This window comes from Paroedura picta, chromosome 1 (assembly GCF_049243985.1).
Source record: "Paroedura picta isolate Pp20150507F chromosome 1, Ppicta_v3.0, whole genome shotgun sequence".
Lineage (NCBI taxonomy): Eukaryota > Metazoa > Chordata > Lepidosauria > Squamata > Gekkonidae > Paroedura > Paroedura picta.
In genome coordinates, this window is record NC_135369.1 from 95,022,685 (window position 1) to 95,046,742 (window position 24,058).

The 24,058-nt window shown below is 41.6% G+C and overlaps 1 protein-coding gene and 1 long non-coding RNA gene across 3 annotated transcripts in view; one reads left to right on the top strand and one right to left on the bottom strand.

Annotated features, from left to right (window-relative positions):
• The window catches only part of LOC143843031 (uncharacterized), a 39,858-nt gene that overhangs the window by 14,972 nt on the left and 828 nt on the right, over window positions 1-24,058 (bottom strand). Inside the window, exon 2 of the long non-coding RNA XR_013233433.1 lies at window positions 9,232-9,320. This is a non-coding gene — a long non-coding RNA (uncharacterized LOC143843031). The remainder of the gene's footprint in view (window positions 1-9,231; window positions 9,321-24,058) is intronic.
• On the top strand, window positions 9,343-20,864 carry TAGAP (T cell activation RhoGTPase activating protein). 2 transcript variants are annotated; one of them, XM_077348513.1, is made up of 10 exons: window positions 9,344-9,597; window positions 10,271-10,421; window positions 10,522-10,575; window positions 11,960-12,026; window positions 12,232-12,401; window positions 13,285-13,446; window positions 13,555-13,664; window positions 15,309-15,504; window positions 16,579-16,684; window positions 17,824-20,864. In XM_077348513.1, exons 2-10 carry the CDS (start codon window positions 10,395-10,397, stop codon window positions 19,101-19,103), a joined length of 2,172 nt encoding a protein of 723 aa, XP_077204628.1. In that variant the 5' UTR covers window positions 9,344-9,597; window positions 10,271-10,394; the 3' UTR covers window positions 19,104-20,864. The 2 variants fall into 2 exon arrangements, with proteins under 2 accessions (XP_077204638.1, XP_077204628.1); XM_077348523.1 differs by lacking the exon at window positions 10,522-10,575 and having other exon boundaries at window positions 9,343-9,597.

The window sequence follows — 24,058 nt, forward strand, 5'->3', positions numbered from 1 at the left end:
CAGCCTTCTTGAGCAGTGGTGGAGCTGGTCATTCAGCTCGGGCCATTCTTTTCCACCCCCATCTCCTGTCTGCTCTCTGTCTTTCACAACCCTCTCCAGGCTTTGGGGGGAGGGGAGACTTCGCAAGCTGCAACTGATTAAAGGCTGTGTTTGTTAGCCAGTTTCTTTCTTGTTTTGCTTTGCTTTGCTTTCTCCGGAGTCAAGAAGGGTGTGGGAGGAGAAGGGCTTTCCCCAGCCATTTACTTCAACCTGCCCATGTTGTGATTTTTGCAGCAACTGCTAGGCGCAACACAGTCCTGTTAGTCCCCCCTCCCCAAAATTGTTGGGAAGCCCAAATGGTGGGATTTATTCTTATTATGGTTATTTGTAAGCTTTGCAGTTGCTAGCTCATGGGGTGTTATTCAAAAAGCACTATTCATCTATGATTAGATGCATAGGCATAGCAATAGAGAAGTTTGCATTAAAAACAAATTAGCAGGCATTGTGGGACCTTTAAAACACGGAGAAAGGGGATTGGTTGCCTAGATTGATTGACAGGTAGAATGGAGTCACGTATAAGGCATGTTGCTCTCTTCTGCCATTTCAAGCAGGAGATGTGGAGGGTAAAAAGCACGAAAAGAAGGAAAACAAAGGCAAGACAGCAAAAAGGTGAGGAGGGGCTGGGAGGCACGATATTATTTAGAGCTATGCCATTCAGCTGGCACAACATTATATTTACTTATGTGTGGAAATTGCCTAATATCTAGATGAACAGAGCAAAAAAGCTCTTGACAGGCTGGCATGATATTGGTTCCTGAGATGAGAAAGCAACTTCTGAAGATTTGCCAGTTCCCATGTTAGCAAAACCATCACTGGAATGGGGGAATGTCAGGAAGGAGAATGCTCTTTGAAGATCAAAGATAATACATATGTGCTTCCTTCAGAGTGAATGTTCTAAGTCCAAAGTCCAGAGTCATTGGCAATGAATAGTTGGGAATATCTGTCTAACAAATTTCATGGGGAGTAATACTCTATTTTAAAAATTAATGAAAACACCTTCATAACAAAAACCACAATAAAACTTCTTCTCCAGAAAGGGCGAATAGAAGAGGAAGAACTTGTAAAAGAGTAGTATTTGATAAAAGTGAAAACATATACAATCACACAAGAAATGACCAAATAAGGCAGAATGCTGAGTTCTCCAGACTGACCCTGTGGTTCCAGTAATCTCATGACTTCAGTTGCAGAACCAACTAGCACATGCTTCTTAGCAAGTTAATTATACGCATATGATTCCAGAATTTCCTTTTCATTCATCTAACAACTCTGGGCTTTCTAAGTATGTTAAAGGTACATAGTAACTACCCTCTACCCATCTACACATTTACCTGGAAGACCAAAGTCATCTTCCTTCCTTGTAATACACCTTGCTGTGATTGCCATAAGTTGGCTGTAACTTAATGGTATTTGCATACGTATTACAGGGAAGGAAGATGACTTCTGAATAAGCCTGGGCCTCTAATGCTTACAGCTTGTTGTTGTTGTTAGGTGCGAAGTTGTGTCTGACCCATCACGACCCCATGGACAATGATCAGGCCTTCCTGTCCTCTACCATTCCCCGGAGTCCATTTAAGTTTGCTTACAGCACTTCCACAATAAAAGTGACCCTGATTGCAAGAAAATTCTGAAAACTGGTAAACTGATAATTATATTTTTAATTATCCCCAAATGCAGACTATGAATTCTATAACTTTTCTCATTCATATTTCAGTTTTTATTACAACCCATAGCCATTCAGAAGCAAAGTAAAGCATATAAAAAACTCATATAAAATCAGTTCTGTATAAAATCTCACCATACATCACTCCTCCTAATATATCTAACAATTAAAATATCAGAATATGAGCAAATTATACCCTGGATGTTATGTCAAACCATATTTTCAATGCAGAACACAGAAATTTTATCACAGATACGGAAACTCTTTGATCAGCCCCTTCCAATAAGATTTTCAGAAATTTGTGCTCAGAGAATTTTGAGGTTGTGTTTTTTTATCAGTCTGCACAGGTTCCAATAAATTCAAACATGCCTGTACATAGAAGTTATAGTAGAAAAACACACGAACCAATGTCTCAGTTAGGTTTACACAAAGTTCAAAATTAGATGGAATGTTTTTGTATCTTTCTGACAGGAGTGCAGATGGTAGTGCATTAATTCTAGCCCCATGTAAATTCATGGTGATATCTTGGAACTGTTAATTAGGGGTGGGCACAAACATAAAAACAGTTGAGGTTCAGGCCATCCCATAAACCAAACCCCCAAACCAAACTGAGCCAAAAAGGCCCTTCCTTAAATCAAGCCACGGTCAGGAGAAGGGGGGGGGCAAGTAACCCAGGAAGGATTACATGGCTGCCAGCCATTTTCACCAGCCAGTTTTGCTTCCAGCCACTTAAGAGGGGGTTAAACTGAGGGGTTTAATGACTCACAGCCTTCTAAACCTAACAGCAGAGTAAGCCCACCGGTCAGCTGTTAGAACCAGCCAAAAGTCCAGGGAAGGCTTGATGTCCAGGCTGACTTTCTGTTCATTGAGACTAATGATGGAGCCTGTGTTCTTCAAGTTAAATATATATATATATATATATATACTAGTTTTCATTTTGATAGAATGCTTCTGCAATTAGAGGAAAGTGACACAACACCAACGGTTTCATGCCACAGTGGAGACAAAGAGGAAGATGCTGACATGCGTAAGTCTAACCCTGTGACTTTGGAAACTGACTCCTGATCTTCTCACATGAGTAGCTAAAACAAAGGGAGACTGTGATTTCTTAAGAATTAACTTATGGCTTCACTGCTGTGACTGTTGTGATTCATGATTATGTCAACTAAAATTGACAAATTAATGTAAAAACTCATCTTGTAAAATCTGAATTTGAGTCTAAGCCATTAAGATGGCAGCAGATTAGGACAGCCGTGATGGGGGGGGGGGGGGTTGAGGGCAATAATCTCACAAATTATGTCCTGCCCTACCTCTAAATTCACAGTGTTCATTGTTAAAGATCCCCTTGTCATTGCAGAGTTATTATTAATGTCCACACTTATAAGTGAGAATATTACCCATAAACTAGAATAAAATGTATACTATTTTTCAGTGACCTCCTCTGTTTATAATGAGGAATTTGTCTCCAGGCTAAATGCAACCAAGGAGGGCAAGATGAGAAAATTAAACATCCCAGCCTCATATAATTTATTAATAATTAATTGCAAATGACTTTGCTGTATTTTGCTTGAGTGATAGAATGCATGCCTCTGAGCATGTGCAGAAGGCCCAATGAATAAACTCCTGTTTAGTTCCTGTCTTCAACTAGATCCATAAAGGATCACTCTGGAGTCTGATGCAAGTGAATCAAGGTTGAAAATGCATATGTTGCCCCCTTCAGTAGAAATGGCAGTCACACAAATTGGGAGGATCACAGGTGATGTGTTCACTCACTATGGATGGTCACAGCACCAATGTAGGTCTGAATGACCATAAAATAAAAATTGATTGACTGATTGGTCACAGCACCAAGAACATAACAACTCAAAAGGTCTTGGGTAACAAATACTTAGCCCCCTTCCCCCTCCCTAGCTGCAAGTCCCTTAAGAATATTGGATTTTATTAAAGTCACATATTAAACTATTTCTATCACCATCTTTTACATTCACATCCAAAAGCTTTCTGGCATCTACCAACTCTTCTTGCAGCTTTCTTGCCAATGGAGCCAGCTACATGACACCTTCTGAGAACCCAACTGTACATCGCAGCAGCCAGCCCAAGTGTTCCAGTAGGGTCAATGCCAAACTTCAGATGCTTTTCCTGTACCATTCACAAGTCAGAAATAGGGAAACATAGAGAGACGACAGGAATATGGCGCCGTGCTAGCCCATTCTGTAACGGGCTCCCAAACCAAGCAGAGGGCCAAGAGCAGAAACACCTGGCAGACCTGAGCAAGGTGCGCAAATCTCGCTCGCTGGACGCCCCAGAAGCTGGGAACGGCATCCTGAGGTTCCTACAGATCCGTGGAGACTAAGTTCTCCGGATCATCGCTGCTTGTGCTTGGGGCCTTGATTGCGCCACTGTCGAAAACAACTTTCTAATCTTGAAATGACCAGCTGCATAAAATCCTGCATTCTTCTCAGGCTATCTCTTCTCAGCTTGAATAATCAACACAAGGAGCGGCAGTCTGGCGAATTACGAGCATAAAGACTGTGAGTTCTCTGTTTGCTTTTTCTTTAAAGCCAGGCATTAGTCCCCCTTCTCCCCCGCTAACCAACTCGCAAGGGAATTCTTTCTTCGGACAGGAGGCAAGCCAGCTAAATACACTCGTTAAATAAACAAAAGAAAGAACTTAAGATCTTAGGATGGAGAGCCCAGCAGGAGTTGTTGACAGAACACGGAGATTGACTAACTGATAACTCCTGAACTCCTGAACTCTCGCGAGACGCCCTGTCCGTGATTTGTGACTATATGGTGGTGTATGCATTCTGCGGAATTGATGAATACTGCAATGGAAAACCTAACCAATGCACAGGTGTATTGCCTATTACACAAGGGCAACTCAGAGATACTGGAAGTAGTCAAAAAGGTTGAAAAGGAGATTCAAGACACCAAGAAAGAGCTCTCAGTCAGAATTGATGGTCTGAAAAAAGTAGTTGACGAAAACACAACTCAGCTGGCAACACGCCAAATTAGAATCCAACATCTGGAAGTTAATCAACAGGAACGGGAGAGAGTGGCAGAAGACAAATTTGAAGTCCTGGAAGCAGAATCCAAAGCTAGGAACTTAAAAATCAAAGGCGTTTCAGAAGAATTTGGGAAAACAGACCTGAGGAAGGAAATTACCGAAAGCTTGGAAGATTATTCAGAGGAGGAAGAGATCCGGATTGACAAAGTATGCAGAGTAGGGTTGTGCGATTCGGCCGCCGAAGTGGCTGTTCCGTCCGGGCGCAGCCAGCGCCGCGCCGCGGGGGGGGAGGGCGGTGCCGGCAGCGGCGTGACAGCGGGCGCAACCACGCAGGCGTGGAACTCCGAGCCTGCGTGGTTGCGCCTGCTGTCACGCCGCTGCCGGCACCGCCCTCCCCCCCCCGCGGCGCGGCGCTGGCTGCGCCCGGACGGAACGGCCGCTTTGGCGGCCGAATCGCACAACCCTAATACAGAGTTTATTCAAAGGCGGCCGCACGCAAGAAACAACCAAGAGGCATCTTTGTAAGCTTTGACAGCAAGGCTGTAAGAAACAATCTATTCAACAAGCATTGGGAGACGCCGCTGAAATTGGCGGATCAAGAAGCACAAATCCTTCAAGACTTACCAGCAGATACATTATGGAAAAGAGCACAATTCCACTTTTTGCGACCACCTGAAGAATATGACGAACAGTGGAGCAATTACCTGGATTTTCTTAAGAAAGACAGCAGTAACTTTTAGGTTAGGGTTAATATGTGATGAGAACTGACTATATACTTCTTAAGATAATATCAGACTATATTCTCATATGTATCAATAATTACTTTGCTAGCTGGTCATTCTTTTCTTTGTTCATCTTTCTGTAAATGCTTTATATATAATTTAAAAAAAAAGAAATAGGGAAACTTTAAACAGATGCAAGCTCTGGCTCTGATGTCTGTCCATTAAGAACAACAGTGAACTGAGGGTCCAATATGGCAGTTTTGACCACAGTTTTGCTGAAATTTCTACCACAAGCAAATATAGTCAAAAGGGACGGTTTGTAGTGTATACAACCAAAAAGAAAGAAAAACCTATCCCAAGGCTACTAGCAATGTTTGCAAACTTTACAGAGAATAAAGAAAATAAAAAGGTCTCTTCTTTCTGTCTGGCTTTTATTGCAGGGTCCAACCACAATGGATTTCTAGATATCTCCCGTTTTCAAGGTAAATTTTCCTCAGTGGTTGTTCCTCTCACTTGTAAATGAATTGGTACTTCAGTACCTCTATGAAAAGAACTTTTATTCATTAGTGAGCAAAGAGACTCTGGAATATTAGAATTAAAATAGAATGTAAAGTTAAAGGTAAAGGTATCCCCTGTGCAAGCACCGGGTCATGTCTGACTCTTGGGGTAATGCCCTCCAGCGTTTTCATGGCAGACTCAATACAGGGTGGCCTTGCCAGTGCCTTCCCCAGTCATTACCATTTTACCCCCCAGCAGCAAGCTGGGTACTCATTTTACCAACCTCGGAAGGATGGAAGGCTGAGTCAACCTTGAGCCAGCTGCTGGGATTGAACTCCCAGCCTCGGGTCAGAGCTTCAGACTGCATGTCTGCTGCCTTACCACTCAGTGCCACAAGAGGCTGAGGGAAAGCCAAAAGCAACTACTAGATCATTAAGAGAAATATATATTGGCATATATTTATGATATGTCATCCAAAATAGTGTCCATTGGCAGCATTTGGGGGTGTGGAGGAGGGGGAAAACACACTGCCCACCGCTGACTCCCCCCAAAAAGCACCACCATGACCTCCATGGCCCTTTGTGGCCCTTTGGGGGGCAACAGTGAGGGGGGTGAGTGGCCACCAGTGTATTCCCCCCCCAGGCTCACCAACAACTCTCCAGGCATGGCTGGCCTGTCCATGGCAAGGGGAGGTAGCCTGTTGTATTCCTGAATACAGCAGGCTTTTCCCCTAATGAAATATACTGAAGACAGGACTCTGAAAGTCACCGAACTGAAGATCTCCACTGCCTCACTCTTAGCCATCGGATATGCAAAAGTCTTGAAGCTTTTTCAGTTTCATTATTTTCAGGTATTATTATTATTATTATTATTATTATTATTATTATTATTATTATTATTATTATTATTATTATTATATTACTTGCCTCTCCTGGAGGCTCGAGGCAAGTGATAACATGTGGCTTCAGTATGTTCTCAAAATTTGTTCAAGCATGAGAGGATACAATTATTAGGATTGTAACTAAAGCCTATTGACACATCCTAGCTCAGCTCTGCCCTTTCTAAACTCGCGAGAACACAGCATATCAGTATGCTTTAATTTTAGTTACGATCCCTTGAATTCCAGAGAGCAAATGTATGACCACTTCTGCTGGCATAAAATCCTGTTAGTCTCTTAAGTGCTACAAGGCTCCTACTGATTGTTTATTGCAGCAGACTAACATGATCGGTTGACCTCTGGGATTAAAACTTGAGTGAGAGAAATAATATAGTAGGCATTGTTATTAATGCCAGTGAAAGATGATACTATAAATGTTGCTTATGGATTTGCATAACTGCACTCTTTAGTTTAGTCAATGTTTTTGTTGTATCCCAGGAGATGTTTGTTCCGCCAGTGCTGAGGAAGCTGCAATACTGTCTATTTATGCACATTCAAAGGCACCAAAGCAGAACCCAGCCTCTTTTACTAGATTATAGGCCAGAGTTGGAAGGGCCAATGAGCATCCTTTTGCCCACTGGGCTTTGCTAAACCTTCACAGTGTTCTCATTAGCATGACTCTGAAAGAAACACCAATTTGTCACCCTTTGCTCACATGCAACCCCACTTGGCAACTGTCCCCAGAGCACCTACTGTCAGTTAAAGCTCTATTGAAACAGACAAACTTTTGCCACGGTGGGGATTTTCCTGTTGGGGGTTTACAAAAGAACTAAAACAGATGCTTAGGAGAAGGGGGAGGGAGTGTCACATTTTCAGTTTCACTGCCTCTCCTCCCTTTTGATTCCCAGCAGGAGTCTCTTAGCCTTGCTCACTTAGAAACAGGGCTCTATCTTGAGCAACAACTTTTATGTTAGCAAAGTCTCCTTATTTGTAATAGTCACTGAGTGCTAAAACTATACCAGGAGCTGCATTCGGGAGGCACTGTGGGGGGAAATGGCACCCATGTAAGGAAATAAAACCATTCCATAATAAGCAAAGCCTAACACAGCAGCCATTGTTGTATATTTATATTTTGGTTTGATTAAACTTGATTTTTGTTGTATTTTTGCATTCGTATTTTTAAAGCTTGTTCATCATCATGATCTAATGAAGGGAGCTTTGATTCTCCACCCTAAAAATCTTGTTGTCTCCAAGGTGCTAATGGACTTAAATCTGACTGTTCTACTAGAGACCAGTATGGCTATCCCCTGAAGTGCCATTGTCTTTTGACATTTATAAATACATAGAGATATAGATAAATAAATAATGGGCACAGACCAGGATGTGCCCTAAAATGTAGGGAAAGGAGGCTAACGCAAAGGGAGGGTTGGTGGTCCTGCAGGTGTGTAGTTTATATAGGGGAAGGGATATGGTGGGGAACCCACTAATAATGAAGTTATCTGAGAGACAATTTTAAAATCATACGAGAATATTTAACAACTTAATACAAAAAAGTATGGATAATCACAAAGCTTGAAGACTGAGGTGATTTGGGAGTCAAATGGATTGTGCTTCTTTTCTTTTGGCATCCTGTAGTTATGTTGGAAAGAAATGCTTTCTTGTAAGGTCTGAAACTAAAATTTAAAAATGAATCTAATCCTAACCGAATTTGGTGGCATGGTATATGGAGGCATGTCAGATTTGGAAGAACTGAGTTCATAAGATCACAACCTTGACAACTCTTTACCAGACAGCATCTACTCCCATGAGGCATGGCAACCATCTGGGCAGTGCCTGCAGCTTTACAGACCCCAGGCTTATTCAGTCAGCTGCCATAAGCCTACAAATGCTGCTGCTTCCCAAGGACGCCTGCCAGTGTCTCATGTGGCAGCTGCTCTCCAGCCTTATGGGCTTGTAGGCCTGAATAAGGAGCCGAGGCTTTGTTTCATGCTGCCTTTCCATGAATGATCGTATTATCTGTCTGCAAAGGCACATGGCGGTGTGAAAGAAATATTTCTATTGGGGACGTCTGCTGTTCAGAAGAAAGTTTCAAATATATAAAACTCCTCCAGATTTACTATTTGACAATACAGCCTTGTCACCCCATCTACTCCCCCCCATCCTCCCCAGAGATCCATCCAACTGGAGGTGTTGTTGTTTTTAAGTCATTGATATATGTGCCCTTGTCATTATTTTTTTTAAGGTGTGATTATGTAAGGGTCACATTTGACATCTTTGGATCAATCAAGCACAATAAGAAAAACTCTCATAGAAGGGCCTTGATATTTAAAACTAGATTGCACTTTTGAAGACGGCCTTGAGCCAACCTACACAACAACGTCTTTTTCACACATCCCACCTGATTACTGCCGTAATATGGAACCATTACCTGTGGGATGTCACAACTGTTCCGTCACCTTTCCATCTATGACAGCACTGGCCTTTTAAAAAGAAGAAAAAACATTCTCTGCAGCGGCCCTAAAAGGAAAGAGGAAGCCAAAGTATTACAGCATCTGTCAGAGGACTTCTACGTTCAAACCATGACACTCCTTCCTGTCTGCTATGCTGTGAATTTCCACCTGCCCCCTCCCACCACCAATGCTCCTCATTTAGAATGCAGCACATGAGCCACTGAACAGTTCTCTCTCCCCATCTCTGTCTCCGGCACATTAATCACAGCACAGCATCATGCTGCTCCTCTTTTTCTCTGCAGTTCGCTCACAGTGAAAGAACTCTGGCTGGATACCATTCTCCGGTAAGCCTGCACTTTGAAACTCTTTTCCAGAAAATTGTTTAGCACAAGTCACCTCCTGCCAAACTAAACAGTCCCATACAGCTGAACGAGGGTGTTGTTTAGTGTTGTCTGTGGAAATTACCACCAGTAGAAAGCTACAGTCTCACTAACTGCTATATCTATCTATCTATCTATCTGTCTGTCTGTCTGTCTGTCTGTCTGTCTGTCTGTCTGTCTGTCTGTCTATCTATCTATCTATCTATCTATCTATCTTCCTTGTATGTATGGATTGCTTGCTTTTTCTTCTTTGTTTTCAAGTACATGAAGTAGTATCCGTTAGATCCTGTGGTATTTTCTTGCCTTGGAGTTTACTATGTGTTATGCTTAGTGGTTGAATGATACAGCCTGTATTTGACTGGCATAATGATGTTTGTACAGTATGCTACAGAGAGAACATTTGTATGAAGGATAATTTCCTCAATCAAATTTTGACTTCAGGAAACTGTTCTTGAGAGAGCCGGAGGTGGTTTGAAAGGGCAACGATGTGTATCTTCATCTCACTTTTGCCTTTGCTAGGCATTCTTTGTGTTCTTCCAAGAGGCTTGTTTGACAGAAGGCAAAGAGAGATCAAACAAATGATTGTGTATACAATAGGAACTGAAGCCTGGGCTAAATCACTCCTAACTTTTTGCAGAATGACACCCTGGGTTGGCAGCAAGAAGTAGAAACACTCGGGTGGATATTGCCTCTCAATTCTAAACAGGCAAACAAGAGGAACCATCGAGGGAGAAAAAACTCAGTAAAGTTCTAAGTTCCTGATGAAGGTGCTTAGTAGCTCCAACACAGTGAGTATTATTTTCCAGATAGAAGTACACCCAACAGTATTTTAACATATATACGTGAACAGGTTTTTCAGCATAATCTGCCTTTGTTTTGTTTTTGTAGCCCAAACCCTTAAATGCAAGTGATATGGAGACATGGATTGCATGCCAGTCAGAGGTAAACTTCAGTTTGCTGATGCTCTCTCTCTCTGAATGTATGCCACACGAGCTCTGCTTCTGTAGACTCACAGCCAGGAGGGTTTCTGCCTATCTCCGCTAATGAAGGAGCTTGAGTATGAGCATGATTGTTGTTGTTCCTTCTTGTTGTTGTTATGTACTTAATATTAAATATGTTGTCTTGAGCTTGTTCCTTGATTAGCTATTGTGCTGAAATAGTATTTCAAAGTATGAGCATAAATATAAAAACCTGAGAGTCAGTTTTTCAAAGAGCAACCTTAATGAGGTTTACCCAGAACCTTAGCCAAGTCTGGACACTGGGGCTTACTCCCAGGAAACTGTTCTTAGGATGGTGCTTTCAGTACCGGGAGGAGTGTCCTATTGCTATCCACACTGCAGCTTCTTGGGAATGGTTTTGTAAGAGGGTGCTTTTGGAGTGAGTTGCAAAGTCCCCTTACCACCATAGAAGATCCAGAGAAATGAATGTGATGTGCTAGGGTGAATCAGGATTTGCTCAATGGACTTTAAGGCTTCAGTCTGTATCCTGCTAGTGCATAATGCCGAAGCGACTTTACTCCAGGAGCTAATTAGTCAAAGAGATCCGTTTGATAATGTTGTGCAATTAGGAAGATGATCATAGCCTTGCATAGAGCTATGGCTAGGATTCAAAGAGCTGCGGAGGCTCATGTCAGAAGTTTGCTTTAGTCCTGCAGGATCTTTGACTTCCTCTCTTCTTTCCTTCCTTTCCATATAGAATTGGGAGCTGCTGTTCAAAAAAAAAGAACTCTAAAGCAACTTTGGTTCCCTAGGAGTTCTAGAAAGATGGCATGATAGGACTGGCTTGCAAATTAATTTAATTACTTTGCCTATTGTCACCAGGAACCAAAGTGATATGTGGAAGTTAAAAGATCCCTACCAAACTAACTCAGTTCCACAGGGCCTGCAAGACAGAGCTCTTCTGTCAGGCATTTGGTTGAGACCAGGGGAAGGAAGAGCTTCTTGGGCCCCTCTTCCAAGCACCTCTCTTGAGGCATTGGGTTGATATGGACCTGTGGAGTCAGGAATTTTTTTTTTTTGGGGGGGGGGGGATGGCTTGGTTTTCCATTGTTAGATGTTTTACTATATTGAATTATTATATTATCACATTTTATTGAATTTTACTTGCTGTAAACTGCCACAAGCTGGCTGGCCCGAGAGCGGCGGTCAATAATTGTAATTATTTTTTTAAAATTAAAGATAAAAATGCATAGCTTCTAGTTGAAAGCTTTCTTTCTTCATTTTTAGAAGGGAAACATATCACAGGTTTTCTACAGTTATGTGTTGCATAGATACATGCTGATTAATCTTTCAGTGGTTCCTTAGTGACAGATTATTGTTTCTTCTAGGTTGACTTCAAGACATGTCAGTTGGTGGCACCATGTGATGGTGAAGATGGGCTATGTCATCTGATTGGTGAGTTTTTAATTGTATCATTTAATAAACCAGGATTTTTGCTTAACAAAATCTATGTTCCTTAAGTCCATTATACAAAGTGGTTAGCTTAATGTCCCCTGTAAATTTACTAAACACTAATGGGCAGTAGCCCTGTAATGCTGGTTACATGCTGGTTACATGCTGGTTACATGCTATTCTTGCTTCCTTCTTTTTTTGACAACAGACAGTAACAAGAAAAGAAAGAAAGTGATATCTTGGCCATTTCTACTAAGAAGAACCTTCACTGGGTCAGAAACCTTGAGACACCTGGAAGGTGCCCTGAAGCCTTCTCTTTTTGATCAGCCATTGTCAATAGTCTGCAGTGAAGAGGACATGCTCCCTAAACCAATTCTGGTAAGCAAACTGTAGGATGTTGTTGTTACAGTCTACAGGTGCTTCTATCCCCTTCTTGTTATGCAAATGATCACAAAGCTAGATAACACTGGAGTTTTCTTCCTGATAAGCTTTGTTTGTTCCTCAAGGTCCACAAGAAGTTTAGTTAGGGATGTTCCTATTCTCTGATAAAATATATCAGGATTTGCGCCAAAGGAAGTCATGCTACAAAACAATATGATACAATAACATATAATACTGGTTCATGTTTTCTGATTTACAAAGAATAGTTATGCTTGGGGCACAATCTGATAAAGCATCAAGGGAAAAGGAAGAGAGGCTGGAAGGAAGAGCATGCTGGGCTGAAAAAGCAACAAGCAAAGAAGACAGGCTGCCAGTCATGGGCTGGGGGAGCCATTTGTGCCTGGATGAAAATCCAGATTTACTTGGCATGGTGATCCACTTCAATAAACAGAGCATGGCCAAACCAATAAAACTGGAAAATACTGGGACCCACTTTCATAGACTTCGCAATCCAGTTTTGTGACAGGAGCTAAAGGTTGGGATGCTGGTCTATTAAATAGTGTCCTGTTTTATGAACAAATGAAAGTCAGACAAGTAAATTATATTACACTGTGTTAAGTTCTCTGTGTTTATTTTTAAATGACAGTTTCACAAGGTCATGTTGATCTGCAGTAGAAGATCTAGATTTGAGTTGCACCTTAGACAGCAACAAGATTTTGAGATTATAAGATTTCAAAAGTCAAGACTCCATTCACCAGCAAGCTTTGACTCTCAAAACTTTATACCCTGAAAATCATGTTGGTCTCTAGAGTGCAATTGGACTCATACCTAACTTTTTTTTTTTAATGTAACCTTTCTTTTGATCTTATGTTATTCACAGGACATCCTTACAATTCTCTACCGGAAAGGACCTTCAACAGAAGGAATATTCCGAAAAGCTGCCAATGAGAAAGCACGGAAAGAGCTAAAAGAAGAATTAAATGCTGGAGGGAAAGTTGTCTTAGAAAATGAACCTGTACATCTGCTGGCAGTGATTTTTAAGGTATATTCACTGGGTTTCTTTCTCTAGCTATTGGTTTCTCAAATAATGCAAAGAAAAGCTTGGCTTATAATATCCATACATGCTAAAGGTAAGCTCATTCTATTGCAGGATTTCCTCCGAAACATCCCCCGCAAATTGTTATTATCTGAACTATATGATGAGTGGATGACAGCACTGGAGAAAACAAAGCATTGTGAAAGAATGAACTCAATGAAAGAGTAAGCACTCCATCTTCACAAACGTATCTTATTGTTTGTCTCCATATTATAATACTGCAGGACACCAGTGTTAAACATAACTGCTTATTTAGAAGTCCCATTGATTCCAGTGGAAATCATGTTAACATTTATATATTTAGAATTATGACCTTCCATTCACTAGCATTTGTAAATTCTATTGGTCTTAGCTGAATAGACAGCTAATTAAATGTGCATATAATTGCAACTTAACAGTATCATCCTTCATTTTTACTGAGAAAATCTCACTTGAGTTCAGTGGGACTTGCTCTCTGTTTTCTTTCATCCCTTTGTGAAAGAGTATGGACCTGTTCATGGAGAAAAGGACTTCTATTGAGGGTGATGATGATAGACATTCTGCTTTTTCCCCATGCAGAATAAGGACAAATCTGATTGGCATTGTGGGATAAACAGTTAGAATCACACAGTGAAGGTGCCCTTTCAATTAAAAGAAATGTCTGCAACTTTAGGGAACATGATTTGCAAAGATGTGCACCAAAAATGCATGGGAGAGAGCAAGAAAGAGAAGGCTTTTAAAAACATATCCACATACTTCCCCAGTTAAAAATTTCAAACAAAAAGGCAAGCATAGTGTAAGCTGATCTCCTACATATATTTACTTGCAAGGTTGACCAACTGAATTCACTGGGAGTTACTGCTGGGTAAACATGATTAGGATCGAGCCCTAAAATAATGCAAAAGCCTCTTATTATGTAGTGGTGCATTTGAAATGAGTAGACATATAAATGAACAGATATGTACTGTTTTGGGTGTAGAATATATGAATTCAAATGTTGAATGTTTTTAAACTCCATTGAAATCAGAGGGCTATACAATGCATTTAACTTTGTCTTGTATTGGCTACCCAAATTTTGAATCACATTTTGAATCTGGGGGAAGAGGAAGGAATTGCCAACCATTTAGAATTTCTGATGTATATGAAACTAGTATCAAAGCCCATTTTAAAAATGCGCTTTGAAAGGGGCGGCAGGCAGGAGGGCGTGAGAGGGTGGCCGCGGCTCCCTTTGACCCGCAAAGTGGGCTAAAGAGAGTGGAACCCCCCCCCCCGTCTCCCTCCCAGAAGCCCTGTTGCTGCCTCTCTCCTTGTTGGCAACAATGGAGGCCGCAGCCACAAGGCTTCTAGCAGGCAAGGAGGAAGGGTGGGAGCTGGAGGGGGAGGGCCAATCAGGGTGGACCTGGACAGACAGGGCCCTGGACAGTCTCCTCCCAGGAGGCTGTTTCCCAAATATATAAGGGAGCGAAAAAGTGTTAAGGATAAAGACTGGATAGTGAGGGGAAAAACCCAGTGCAGGCCAGGGATTGTTTACCTTATCTCCAGTTACATGTTGATGTACCTTGTTTTAGGCCATTAATTTAAAAACTTAGATATGACACTTGGCATGTGACACTGCTGGGTGTCTGTCAGTAGTTTGTGGTTAACCAGTTTCAGACACATTCATCCATTGCACAGGGACTTTTGAATGGGAATTTTGTGCAACCACTCAAAATAAACATTTGCCTGTTTTAGAGGAAGTGTCAGCCATACAAATGGGCTTGAAACTCTCTTTTAAAAAAGCAGAAGTTTCTGAAGGTGACTGTTCCTTTTTCATTTGTTCACTTTGACAGGGTCGCAGGCAAACTACCACAGCCTAACCTTGTTTTGCTCAAGCATCTGCTCTGTGTGATTCAACACATTAGCCGAAACTCAACAGTCAACAAAATGGATTCCAACAATCTTGCAATCTGTGTTGGGCCCAGTATACTGAGTCCAGATTACAACCAAGATTTGCCCCTGGAAGCACAGAAAGAACTAACTGATAAGGTTTGCTTGGTTTTGTTCCTTGCTACTCTCACAGGAATTGGAAAGAAAATCAAGAAAAAAATATTTTCAGTCAGGGCCTATTATGTCCAGGCATACTATGCCTACTCACACAGCCCTTTGGAACTGTAATAGCCACATCAGCCTGAACTGCAAAGCCATCCATTAAGCAGCTGGGAAACGGACTCAGCATAGTTCAGAAGATCATGAAACTGCTTGCTGAGGGGACCATCTAAGCCAGCATTCTTTTCATTGCAACAACCAGTCATATGCCTTTAGATCAGTGGTCCCCAACCCCCGGTCTGGGGACTGGTACCGGTCCGTAGATCAGTCGGTACCAGGCTGTGAATCCTCCTTGTCCTCCTCCCTGGATGCTGCCTCAGGGGCTGCCCTGCCACTCTGCCGCCGGCTCACCTTTGGTGCTCTCCAGCGGCCACCATGGCTGGGCTCCCCCTCAGCATGGCACTGCGCAGCTGCTGCTGGCAGTGCCCCCCAATGCATGGCGGGAAGTCAGGAGTGCCGGTGGGATAAGCAAGTGGAGCAGGGGCTCAGGCGGTGGTGGTGATGTCCCTCGGCAAAAGACTACCCCCCCCCCCGGGCCTCAGTAAAATTGTCAAGCACTGACCGGTCCCCGGTGATAAAAAGGTTGGGGACCACTGCTTAGATGATCAGGCATGGGACATGAAGGTGTCCCAAGAAAACATGTTGGTCCCATATGGTACATTTTGCTTTAAGATATCAGCTCTCATTAGCCATTATATTCAAACCCACAGCCATATGAGGACAAATTTTGCAAAAATGTGAGGCCTAAACCCCACTCAGCTGCACCATTGTAGAAAATTTTCAGCTATTGCACCATGGCAATTTCTTAAAAAGCAGTAGTTGTGATGCCAAGATCACAGTCTAGGCTGCTGAGATCAGCACATGAAGCTGGAAATGATAAAAACCAGCTCAACCTGTGGGCAACACAAAAGGAAGGACATAATCATGTTTTGTCTACTCTAATAACAGTGTTATTATTATACAACTTGAGACCAATGCCTGAATAACACAGATATACATGCTTGATTTGCACAGGTGAAGACACTGGTAGAATTCCTTATTAACCATTGCTGTGATATATTTGGAGAAAACAACTCTCTGCTGTTCAGTATTTCTGAGGATGATTCCCTGGACAAATCAGGTACTCTAACCTACAGATGTACTATAGTCATGAAGGGTATTTTTAAGAGTGGGGATCAGTGTTTGATGGACCATATTTCTGGAAGAATAAATGTTTTGCACTGTGCTAGGATTTCACTGGCAGTCCCTAGCAAGTATACCCAAACCTTGATTTAGTCACACAGTGCTCATTTATTTAGACATAATATATTAATATTCTGCTCAGGAAGTGACTGTTGATAACTGACAAGCCACAAAGCTGGAATCTCTCCAAACGCTATGCAGAGACCTCACAAGCTCATATGAGGAACTTAGATGTTAATCACTGAGGCTGCTCTCATACAAGAGCAAAGAGACAGGGAAGTAACTTCAGTTCTTAGAATCTGCCAATGACGGTGCCACTCGTGTTTAAGGGCTTCCTCTTGGTGAATGCAGAGAAAAGAGATCCTAGATAAGAGTTAGATGTTATCCAAGGGAATATAATACTGCCTGATAATTATCTCACAGAAGCTGATCAGAGAGTAATAGAGTAGAAAATTGTGGGAATGCAGGGCAGAGAAGCCCCAGAATTTGGGAAATCAAAAATATTATTGCAGAGTTGTCTCTGTGGTACTGGAACCGCCAATGTAACTCAGATCTCAGAAGCTAAGCAGGGTCAACCCTGGTTTAGTATTTGAATGGGAGACCACCAATGAAGTCCAGGGTCCCTAAGCAGAGGCAGCCAATGGCAAGCTACCTCTGAACCGCTCTTGCTTTGAAAGTCCTACAGGGTTGTCATGAATTGGTTGCGAGTGCAGCTTGAAGCACTTTCCACCACAACAATGACCATAAGAATAGCAGTGTTCTCAGACTGGAGAATATTAAGGAAATCCTATTTTAAATTTATATTTGCTGGTAGTTCTAAACTTACAACATGGCATGTGATGATAATTTGATGAATATCATCTTGAAATTTGCAGGAAGACCATAAGAATTTTGGCTTTTGTCTCTCCAGGTTATCTAGAAGTCAGATAGGATTTAACTGTATCGTTTTTCTTCTCTGTTACTATTTATACATAATACACAGGCATTTTTGGTGTTGTTAATGAAGTTTGGCTTATTTCTGAATGCCGACTTTGCATGCTCCCAACCAAAGTCTAAGATTTTCTGTTCCTCCCACAGAAATGCTGCCTCCCAGCCAGCAAAATGATTCAACCAATGACAGCACAGAGCTTGAAGGAGACTGCAGTTCCACGGATTTCCTGAACAAACATGTACAAGAAGCTAAGGGGTCATCCAGCAGGCTGAGCAGTACAGAGCTACTGTCCCATCACCCACAAAGCCAGGCTGCCTCTGCCTCTTCACTGACTCCTTTTAAAAAATCCATAAGTCAACTGAACAGGAGATACTCTGAGCCAGACATGGTTTCTTCTCAGGGCTATCAAGAAACCAATATAAGAAGCCAGAAGCTAACCAAAAGCGAGGAGAACTTTGTTCAACCGAAGGAACTGGGACTGAAGTGCAAAGGGCTCAGAAAGCAAATCACCAGAGAACTATATCTGCCAACTCCTTGTAGGAATAAAAAGCCACCAAACCTAACTATAGAAAATCATTTGTGTTCAGATTTGTCAACCAATTCCTTGCCTAGAACATCCTCCAACAGTTCACTAGATAGTTCATCACCAGCTTCTGACTCTTCTGTCTTCACCAGCTCACCACTAACATCACCTTCCATTTCCAAGAAAAATGCTTTTACTCAGCCCCAGTCTGTTCCCAGCAAGACTTCTGTTGGAATTAGCATCTCCAGCCAAGAGCTCAGAAAACATTCAATGTCATTTTCTGTAGCAACCCGCAAGAAGGAACTAACTAAAACTCAAAGTTGCAGCATAGTTGGCTTCCAAAGAGGCAGTTTCAAAAAGATCTCCAAGAGAGAGGGGGAGCTTTCCTGTCGAATTGTTCAAGGAACCTGTACGAACAGCTGCAATCCGGCACCTGTGGGATCTCAACTGAGGCCTCGTTTCTTTTCAGCAGATGAGGTATTTCGATTTGTGGATCAGAAAAATCCTGGAAAGCCGCCATCCTACAAAGAGGCTATCAAAAACTGCTCAGCTGCTAGACTTCCCTCATATGCTAGCTTAGCTGTTCAAAATATGAGATCAAACGGATTGCACTCAGACTCTCAGCCTCAAAGTTCAAGGGCAAACAGAGAGATTCCAGACAAAGTATATAAGGACATCTTTAATGATAAGCATTCTGTGGTTAGTAACCCTAAGGACAAAACAGAAACCATGGATGTTGTTATTGGAATACATTCCCGAGCTAATTTGCCACTCACCCCTCAAGTCTACCGCCTGAGGACCATGTCTGGGTCTTATCAGAAGAATAAACAGGAATATTTAACACGGCGGTGTAGTCAGCCAACCTTCGATCACATACAATGTGCCAAGGAATCGTATGTCTAAACTGTCTATCCCATTTCAATACAGTAATGTTGTGAGCTAAACACAAGTCTCGTGCCAAATATTACTGCAACTAAAATAAGCTCTGTATACTTTCTTTGTGTCATATGAAATATGGATTCTACTACTATAGTCTTTGTATATAATGGGTTCTTATGTAGTTATCAGGGTTTGTGAAGCTTAAAAGTTTCTAAAGCTAAACAAACTGACAGTGTTATCCATCTTTTTTCATATACACCCTACGTCATGTGATATTTCCCATTAGAAGTACTTCTTTAAAATGTAGTGAATATCCCCGAAATTAGAGTCTCTGAAGACATGAGAGCAGTATACTGTGGAGACTCTTCTAGAACATCCCAGCCCTAAAGCAAGGCAGAATTTTTTTTCAATGCACTGCCTCATCTGCTTCTCCATTATTCAATGACAGTTTCACCCACTTCCTTTTTAATGTTGTTTCCTGCTGAAATAAACCTCAATCATACGTTACATTTCCGCTCAGAAAGCCCAAGGTTCACTTTCAATTTCTTCGGGTTATCCCTAAACATTCTAGTAATTTACTATTACTGCCTGAAACATCTCCTCTTCTGGCTCTATGGGGCACAAGTGTGTGTGTGTGGGGGGGGGTTAAGCATTTGTGTACTAAGCAATTGTTTTTCAAAACTGTGGTTATTATAATCATGTAAGAATTGCCATTCAAAATTAGACCAAATCCATCTGGTCCAGTATTCCATCATCACATGTTGACTTGCAGATCAATATCTGTTAAAACTCACAAAGTGGACATCATGGAAATAACTATCTTCTGTTCTTTCTCCCCTGCACATGGTAAGGAGAGGTGTACTGCTGCTGAATTTAAATGTTTGCTAATTGTAGCTAACAGACCCCATAGAAAAACTACTAAAAACATGATTCTGGGTCCACAGGTTCCCACTTCTAAAAATTCTTGACACATCCTTCTCTTCTATGTACTCACAAGATGCCATTTATCTGAACTGCCACCCAGTTTCCTTTTTACAGTTTCCTAAACTCCCTTGGGCAGCTTACAGGGCAGAGATCACACACAGCTGCCTTATACTGAATCAGACCCTCAGTCCATCAAGGGCAGCATTAGACTGGCAGTGGCTCTCCAGGATCTCAGGGAGAGGTCTTTCATATCACCTACTCCCTGTTCCTTAAACTGGAGATACCAGGGACTGAACCAGGGACCATCTTCATGCCACAAATACATCTCCATCTGAAGGCATGTTAAATTACTGGGGTTCAACGAAACATGGAATCTTGCATCAGGTCATGGAGCCCTCTTATTGAATTATAACATATATATATATATATATATATATATATATATATATATGTATGTATGTATGTATGTATGTATGTATGTATGTATGTATGTATGTATGTATGTGTATATATATATATATATATATATGAATTCGCACAACCTGAGAAGGCTGCTGCTCTAAAAATTATACAACCAAACACAGCAAATGGTTGCAGGAAGGAAAAAGGTAGAGTCTGTCACTGATACCAGCCTTTTTTAAAGGCTTTTCTTGGCTGCAACAAGCTTCAGGAGTTATTTTACAATGAGAAAGTGTACAAAACGGAAAATGTTATGAGCAGGCTTCCAAAATTGTAGGACTGCTAGAAATCTAATGCATTTTACTACTCTACAAGCCTCTTTCGGTAGCCCTTGTTTATGAATCAAAGTGGTTTTCAGACTGAAGATAATGTGAGGAAGATATTTTCAGTTATTTTAGTTCAAATCTAATTTCACTAGAATAAAGTACTTTTTCTACCTGAAAATGTAAGTTGTTGTTTCTTTACAAATATTCAGCCAGTGTCTGCAAAAGAAAATATATCCAAGCCACAGAAGAATTATTTTAAAGTCACCCCAAAACAAACTTCAGTTAAAGTCTCATAAATGTTGCTTACCCACAAGTCTGTATGCTTGTGGGACATGAAAAAGACATGATCACAAAAAGGAAACCCAACAACTTTACAGTTAGGCTATTGAATATGTTGAATAGCACCAAAGGCTACCACACTGACATTCAGTTTATACAGTCAGTCTACATCGCTCTATCATCACCCTGTGCCCTTCACATGACCTTTGTACAGTGTATAAAACCTAAGTCACACCACTGTCACTGATCTCCTAAGGCTATTTCACACTTGGGTTTGCCAGCTGAGGACTGGGTACACTCAACAGGAACCCACGGCCAATCATATATCTCTGAGAAGTGGCCAAATAATTGTATGTGTTTGTCATAATCAAATTTTATCATGTTTGTGAAATGAAAACTTACATCACCTTACAGTCACACTGAAAAATAATGTGTAAATCATGGAATTTCAAGAACGAAAGATATTACCCTCACAGGGTGTCTGTTGTGGGGAGAAGAAGGGAAAGGTGTTTGTAAGCCATTTAGGGACTCCTTTGGGCCTCGAAAAGCAGGGTATTAAAAAACACCTTCTATAAATAGAACACCACCTAGTTTCTTTTCTACCCACCCAGTAATAGCTAATCATGCTAGAGTTTCCTGCACCTCTGGGTCAATTATATCTTGTCTATACAGACAAGGGTGTTTTATGAGTCTGGAAACAAATAGGAAATATGAGCACGTGCACACTCATGTATAAAAGTTATGACTGACTGATGTTCTTCTTTTCTACCAAGAGTGGGAATCTACTGGAGAAGCGAGGATTCAATCCTTTAACCAATATTTCATATCAAACTCTGACTGACATATGGCATGTCTGTCTGATTTTAGTCAAAGGCTGACAGGAGCCTGTTGATTTATTATTTCCCTAAAACAAAAGCAATTACCTATCCAAATACATGAACCGGTCTCAAGCTGAGCATTCCATACAATTAACAATGTTTTGGAGTACTTAGGAACAATTGTTACTTGAGGCAGCTAATCCTCTCAGGTAATCATGACACCTGAGGGGAATAATGTAGTTTGTGTGACTATCTCTGCAGGGACATTGAAAAGCATTTCCCCTCTGCTCTAATCAAGCATTCTTTAAAGCATCCCTCCCACCTTCTCACTGGAATAAAAGGACTCAGATATCTTCATCCCTACTTATTTCTGATAAAGGGAGCTTTGATTCTCAAAAGATTATACCCTTGCAACTCTTGTGAGTCTCTAAGGTGTTACTGGACAGATCTTCCTGAAGGGGGCAGAATAGCTTCAGTCTCAACCTGCTTAGCATATGTATGAGGAAAAGTTGTTGCAGGAAGGAACCTAACACCAATCTTGGACTGGGGGTTTCTTTTTTCTCTGAATTCTGTTGATACCATTACCGCTTGTTCCTTGCTTCAAGGCAGCAGGGAGACAGTTCTTTGTTATTGAAGCCAAGGAACAAGGATTGTTTTCTTATTCTTAAACCATTTGGATGATAGCTCACCATGTCTCATGGAAGTTCCAGTATCACAGTTCCATGGGAGTTACTTACTGCCCTTTAGGATGGTGACTCATAAATTCCAGATCATAGAATCATAGTATCATAGAGCTGGAAAGGACCTCCTGGAAGGGACGTCCAACCCCCTGCACTATGCAGGACACTCACAACCCTATTGCTCATCCACTGTAACCTGCCACCCCCTTGATTCTTCACAGAATCAGCCTCTCTGTCAGATGGCTAAAAATTTCCAAAGATGGAGAACCCACCACCTCCTGCAGAAGCCTGTTCCACTGAGAAACCGCTCTGACTGTCAGAAACTTCTTCCAGATGTTTAGACGGAATTTCTTTTGAATTAATTTCATCCCGTTGGATCTGTCCATCCCTCCAGGGCAAGAGAGAACAACACTGTTCCATCCTCCATATGGCAGCCTTTTAAATACTTGAAGATGGTTATCAGATCCCCTCAGTCATCTCCTCTCCAGGCTAAACAGACCAAGCTCCCCCAACCTTTCCTCATACGTCTTGGTCTCCAAACCCCTTACCCTCTTTGTTGCCCTCCTCTGGACATGCTCCAGTTTGTCTACATCCCTCTTCAACTGGGGTGCCCAAAACTGAACACAGTACTCCAAGTGAGGCTGAACCAGAGCAGAGTAAAGCGGTACCACCACCTCCCATGATCTGGACATGATACTCCGTTTGATACAGCCCAAAATACCATTTGATCTTGACACCTTCCTTTTTGCTTCACTGTGGTTAAAAGACAAAACAGTTATGGTTGCTATGGTGAGTTTACTGATTTGGATTTCTAGCATGAGTACAATTGGTTCTAGAGACCATTCTTGTTTTCATGCAGAGAGAAAGAATGCTACTCCCTATTTTGATTATTATATCTATGTTGAGACTAGTAGGCAGCAACTGAAAGGACCTCAATGCATAAAAGAGGCAAATCTATCAAGGATGTGCACAGAATCAGACCTTCATTTCATACATAGAACGGCATACATGAAGGAGAGACAAAGCTTGTCTCACACAAGTTTAGTGTTCCCTCGAGCCTATTTCAGCCTCCACGGGATCACCTGCAGAGGCTGTCAGCAGACTCATGGCTGAGTAACAATCCAGTGATTTCATATTGGGATTGTTACATATGACTTCTTATGAAATGTTTCAAAAAGAAAATTCAGAGATCAAAGAAATATGTGCAAATGCTGAGGGGAAATGTGTGGGAAAACAGGAGTCACATCAATAGCATGATGTCAGGCTGCCAGTTCTCCTACGGTAGCCTCCTCGGGGCAGACCTGACCCCTACCATTTTTTGGTAGGCCAATAGAGAATGAGAAAAGGAAAAGGCTCCATTGTAATGACAGAATGATGTTATTTCTAGGCTGAACCTAGGAACAACGTCATGCCATCCTAGTTCAGTAGAAACTCTCTGTTAAAACTATAGAGTGTCAGCTGAATCCTAGAGATGTATAACATCAGTTCTGAGTGTGGCCTAAAAATGATATCTTACCATCAATGTAACAGTAATAGTTCCCCATCAGGTGCCA

Bases quoted from the DNA above. Each gene is read 5' to 3' on its own strand.
- TAGAP (XM_077348513.1), top strand. From the start codon at position 10,395: ATGAAGGTGCTTAGTAGCTCCAACACA. The intron at 13,447-13,554 runs GTATATTCACTG...ATTCTATTGCAG, and splicing joins TGCTGGCAGTGATTTTTAAG to GATTTCCTCCGAAACATCCC. The intron at 15,505-16,578 runs GTTTGCTTGGTT...TGATTTGCACAG, and splicing joins AGAAAGAACTAACTGATAAG to GTGAAGACACTGGTAGAATT.